The sequence below is a fragment of the Eucalyptus grandis genome, chromosome 5, assembly GCF_016545825.1.
Source record: "Eucalyptus grandis isolate ANBG69807.140 chromosome 5, ASM1654582v1, whole genome shotgun sequence".
Lineage (NCBI taxonomy): Eukaryota > Viridiplantae > Streptophyta > Magnoliopsida > Myrtales > Myrtaceae > Eucalyptus > Eucalyptus grandis.
The window spans coordinates 51,307,426-51,313,329 of NC_052616.1; the positions used below are offsets into that span (position 1 = coordinate 51,307,426).

Below are 5,904 nucleotides of genomic sequence, written 5' to 3' on the forward strand. Positions count from 1 at the left end.
AGTGTGTGCTTTGTGAAAATCTCTCCATGGCTTTCTAAATTCCTCCTCTTCTACAGCCTGGTAGGATCCTCCAAGAAATGCAGCCTGGGTAGATTAGAAACGTCTCCATCCTGGCATCTCTAGGCTCTAACTAAAGGGCTGAGTGGTTTTCTGCTAAAAGGCTGTCCCTGAAGGGCTTGAACGGAAGTTGTTCACCCACCGTGGGATGCATACCTGCAAGAAATTTACTCTCCTTCCCTGGTTCTAAGTCTAGGTCCTGATAATGCAGATGTGACAAAAAATATTGCATTCGGAAAATCAAATATTGCATTTGGAAAAAATCTTTGTGGATATAGATTTTGAAAAAAAAATTAAAACCCTATAAAAAGAAAAAAACGAATAGGGTTTCGGGGGGCTTCTCTTCATTCGAAAAAGAGCACAAAAGTAAAAAGAGGAAAAAAGAAAAGCAGAGGAGGTGACAAGTCGGCAGGACAGAGAGAGTAAAATTGGAAGTGACATGAGAGTGACAGAGGGAGAAAAAAAATAAAAAGCAAAACACAGCAACTGTTCATCTTCTCCTCTGCGATTGCCGCTCGTCCGAGCCATCCACCGAGCTGCATCGGCCGCCGCACTAGCACTGCCTCGCGCCGGCCACTGCACCTCCGCACAGCACCTCCGCGCCGCGCCTCGCTCTCTGCTCGCCCGTCGCTGCACCTCGGCGCCTCAGCCCCGACGACCGCACCTCTGCAACCCGCAGCCCAGCCGATTCCGAGTCGGCCCGCCATGCCCCAGCTGTTGCTGCGCCTCTGACCACCCGAGTATCGGATCCTGTGACGCTCGCGCCTCCGATCTCCTTCAACGACGCTCCCCGCAGCAGCTCAACCCCACTGTCAGTCCCTGCCTGCACCTCAGCCTACCTGCTACACCACGCCAACGCCAGCACCCCTCGACAGTAGATCTCACGCTTGCGCCTCTACCTCCGCGTTCCTGTAGCCGAAGCCCGCCGCGTCTACACCAACAATCGGCGCTTGACTCCTCGTGACCACCCAAGGTCGAGTCGAGTCGCTCTGCCACCACCACTCCAGGGCGCTGCTCATCTTCCGCCGCGAGATCTGCGACGCGTGTCGCTGCTGCTCTCGGCCGCCACCGTTCAGGCGCTGTACTTCGCCTCCGGGGTCTAACGTTCGCTGCGATCCCGCCAACAGCCGTGATACCTGATGCCGTTGCCCCGAAAACCAGCGATTGACGTCCCTGCTCGACCCAACGCCTTGTTGCCCGGAGTCGAAGCTCTGCAACCCACCTCCGCCTAGCCTCACTGTCGCCGTTTGCTAGTGGTGCCAGACGCCGCACTATCGCCAGTCCCCTCGCCGGAGCTCCAACGCCGGTCACCCTCCGTCCGGCCCGACCACCGCCGCTTCTCCCCTCCAAAATCCCTTAGGTTTTTTTTTTTTTTATTTTACTTTTTACTTTTGTTATATTTTTCATTTATGTTATCTTACTTTCTTTTATTTATCATTGTACCGAGAGGTGATTTTTAGTTTATGGATATTGTAGACATTAACCTCAAGGCTTTTATCCAAAATTATTATAATTATTAATTTGATCGTAAGATGTTGGATTATTTTTTTAATTATATTAATTTTTGAGATTTGTTGATAGTATTTTAATTATTAAATCATTACAATTATTAATTTAATTCTTAAGACTTAAGATGTTTAACTTAATTGTTAATTTAATCCGTGAGAAGATGGATTATTTTTTCGATTATTTTAATCCTTTATTTGTTGAATATCTCGGATTGTTTAGATTTAATATTTATCTGATAATACTTGCCTTGGAAAAATATTAAAAAAATCAAAAAATAAAAATAAATCAAAATCTTGCATCAAAGCATGTAGGTTTAATAAATCAAACATGTAAGATTAGGTTTATGAAATTTTCGTCATGTAGTGATTGTTGCTAGATCCATTTAGTTAGAAAATTGCTTGTCATTAGAATTAGGTCATTCGATTAATTTAGATTGCATATTTAATTGTTGCATTTCTTTAATTTTGAATTTCATGGAAAATATATAAAAAATTAGAATAAATTCATTTCATGTTTTAGGATAGATTGTATATTTATTCATGTTATATAGTTTAGGTCATATTGCCATACCATATCATTTTATATTAAATTAGTAGCATGCATTGCATGATTCTCATTAAAATAAAGTGAAAATCAAAATTAAGTGATTGCGTGTTAATCATATCTAGGATCGTCGATGTGAATTCTAATCTAACATTGCAGATGCTTTTGTTGCTATGAGATAAGTTTTGCAATTTATTCATTTGCTTTCTCGAGTGCTAAATTGATGATTTTCGCACTCACATGTTAGGGAATAAATTAAAATCAATTCAAACTGTCTGTAAAATATTTTTTTAAAACAAAAAGGAAAAGGTACCGAAATGGCATTAGAGAAATCTAGCGTAATCAAGTCTCCGAACTCATAATCTATGGTTCGTAGGAGTAAAATAATTCTCTCATTATTTTACTTAGATATCTAATCGACCTACCGTAAATCGATTAGTGATGACTCCTAGGTAATAATCATTTGCATATTTGAACCTTAAGTTGCGAATTGATATTAGTATGAGCTTGAGAGAGTTCGAGCTAAATTTAAAGACTTAGTAGTCCATTAGCCTAAACTTAGGTAGTGCATCCGAAATTTAGATCGCGACAATCATACTTGCAAAATGTAAAAGTTTAGGATTGAAATAGTAATTTTCTCTATATTAAACTTTTCTTCAACATTTTATATGGTCATATTAGTTCAAGAATTAAATTGAACATTAAATAATACAACAACTCTAGAAAAAAGGGGGAAATGTAACAAGAACGTGCAAGAAAAAACAAATTTACAGTAGTTACGGAGACATTAGAAGAAACCCAACCATAACTTTTTTCTGTCTAATGCCTTGTAGAGTTTATTTAATATTGACATTAAAGTTGCCAATCTTGAATAAATGTCTTATTATATTTGGTCAACCAAAAATGTAAAACATGGTTTTCTTCTGCCCACGACCAGTCTTTTCTTCTTCCTTTTTTGATAGGTAAAAAGTTTTTTATTCTTGATACAGCTAGAGCAGCATCACTCGTTAATTTTACAACTAATTGAACTCCCAGTTGGTTTAGTATGCAGTAATAAATTAATTGAGAGATTTTTTCAAAATAGTAGTACACGTAAAGCTCGTGATTTAAGTAGCGTTCACATGCATCTGATCTCATCTAGTATTTACTAATACGAAGGGAAGCGGGTTTCTAATACTTCAACTACCATAACTCCTCGTTTTTTCCTCGGGCATGTCCTTAAAACTAACCGAGAGAATAAGTGGTGATGTCAAAGATTTGATGAACTAATTCCTCAAACTTGAAGTTAGGAAAAATCCACATGGTGATTTGAGGATGACGATATTTTAACCATACTAAGATGTGTAAGACCGGTTCTTGATAGTATAATCAGCGATTATCTTATGCAGATCTTCTCATCTTGCTATGAGCAATTGATTTCAGACACATCCTATTTTAGGTACAGAGCAGGAAACAAATCTCATGGAGCTTGAACATTGCTGCAGAAGAAACTTCACCTGACACAATCTGCAGCATGAATACATCAAGCAACTATCCTTTTCAAAGTTGAAAAGGCATGAACTTTGCATTGCTTTCCTCATGAAAACCTGAATTTTAATACATGAAGATAAGGTCTTGTGCTAATATGGAACTGAAGATGAGATGAGTTGTGCTTCATGCTTGAAGGCAAGTTTTCCTAAGGGGAAGTCCAGTTAGATCTCTAAATTTCTTTTGAATCTTCAGTTCAATTATGTACCGAACACTCAGGACGGTGTTGATTTTAGTAATTTGCTGCGAGATTGCCTGGTGAGGCTTTGAATACACCTGTGCAGTTTGATGGTGGAGAATAGAATGGAGATCAAACAGATGAAAAACAGAGTTTCTCACGAAAAGTCGTCTTCCTCATTGCGCATACTCAATAGAAAAAAAAATCAGACAAAACAGCATCCGGAAATATCAAGAACCTCTACATTTTCGGCTTCTCCAAGAGTTCCTTCTGAACTCTTTGAGATTTGGACAACGCCTCACTTTCAGTACTTGCAAGGAGGCCATTGTAACGCCAATTTTCTTTCCAGCTTTGGTAGTTCCATAAGATCCAAGGTCTGCAATGTACACTCTGCAGGCGCATGAGGTTTAAATAGCTCTTTCGAGCTTGGGACAGTATTCGATTTTCAGTTGTTTCAGATTCTCGAGTCTCTCAGGCCTCATTTTCTGACTGCAAATGGTCTCCAGCCTAGTCGCACCGGAAATATAGAGAACCGCAAGAATTTTCGGCTTCTTCAAGAGTTTTTTATAAACTCGTAGGACGCAGTCTCACTTCCAGTACTTGCGACGAGGCCATAGCAACGCCGATTCTCTCCAGCTTTGGTAATTTCACGAGATCCAAGGTCTGTAATTTACACTCTGCAGGCGCACGAGTAAATGGCTCTTTGATTTCATCACAAAGTTTGATCTGGAGGGTCTTGAGGTTCTTCGGCAGCTTCGACAGTTGTAAAATGTCGCAAGCATTGGACAGTACTTTTATGTATAAGCTCTTAAGATCTGAGAAGACCTCTGTCTCAGACTGAAAGTTATCACCACACGCAGATTGTAAGGAAAAAAGTTTACACAGATAAAGAGAGGTAAGATTTCCCAAAACTCTGGCCTCTTCTTCTACATCTACTGTACTGAGAAATTCTTTTTGCTCTCTAATAGCTCTTTGTTTTGCCAGGATACAAATTCAAGAAAAAATGCGCATTTTTTCATCAAAATATTGAATAGCGCTTTTTTTCTGTAAATAGACGATGCAATCATCACAACCAATCATAATTACGTAGAATCTAACACGAACATGCATTTCTATTTCTTCTTTCATATAGGAATGGGCACAGCTTTTAGAGATTGAGCCTTTTGGACGGCTAATCCGAACTTTTCTTCCATGTTCATGTTCTCGGGGATAACACCATCTTCAAGCTTCCAATTGAATATGTTGATGAGCGAACCGAGCATCAAAGGCAACATTCTCGCGGCCAATGGCAACCCTGGACAAATCCGCCTGCCACCACCGAACGGTACCAGCTCAAAGTTTTGTCCCCTAACATCAATATCAGATCCAAGAAATCTGTCGGGCACGAACTTGTCTGGATCATCCCAAATGCTCGGATCTCGTCCTATCGCGAACACATTTATGTAAACCTGTGCACCCTTTGGAATGGTGAAACCGCCTATAGGAAAATCTTCCCCAGATTTTCGAGGAAGAAGGAGAGGAGCTATTGGGTGCAACCGGAAAGTCTCTTTCAAGACAGCTTCTAAATAGGGCAAGCGAGAAATATCGGCTTCTTCGATCGTCTTGCCTTTGCCAATGACTTGATGGAGCTCAGCTTGGGCTCTTGATAGCTTTTCTGGGTTGCGAAGTAGTTCTGTCATTGCCCACTCCAGAGTCCTTGAAGTGGTTTCGCTACCGCCGGTGATTATGTCCTGCATGATCCACGTCACAAATCAGAGAGCTTTTTGCCAAGAAATTAGATCATAATTATCACAATTAGGGAAGCATGATAGAGGAGACGGTACCAGAAATAGATGCTTGACTAGGGAGATGTCCAGGGTCTCATTTTTATCTTCAATTAAATCAAGGAGATAATCCAAAACATTGTTACACCTCACGCAACCCTTCTCCGTCCTCAGCTGCAACCTTCTCTGGATCACACCATCGAAAAAGTCGAACATCTTCTGGATAAGCACCTTAAGGCGACGCTTCGAACCGTGTGGGTCGATCTTCTTGAGCATGGGAAAATAATCTGCCAGGTTAGGCTTTCCAATCTCAAAAAAAATTTGCCA

General features: G+C 40.6%; 1 protein-coding gene across 1 annotated transcript; it reads right to left on the reverse strand.

Moving 5' to 3' along the window:
* Positions 1–4,477: 4,477 nt before the first annotated feature.
* On the reverse strand, positions 4,478–5,704 carry LOC104447439 (geraniol 8-hydroxylase). Its single transcript, XM_018874839.2, has 2 exons — positions 5,638–5,704; positions 4,478–5,544 (listed from the first exon to the last, which is right to left on the reverse strand). The coding sequence occupies exon 2, from the start codon at positions 5,491–5,493 to the stop codon at positions 4,939–4,941; it is 555 nt and encodes a 184-aa protein (XP_018730384.2). The 5' UTR covers positions 5,494–5,544; positions 5,638–5,704; the 3' UTR covers positions 4,478–4,938.
* Positions 5,705–5,904: the final 200 nt, after the last annotated feature.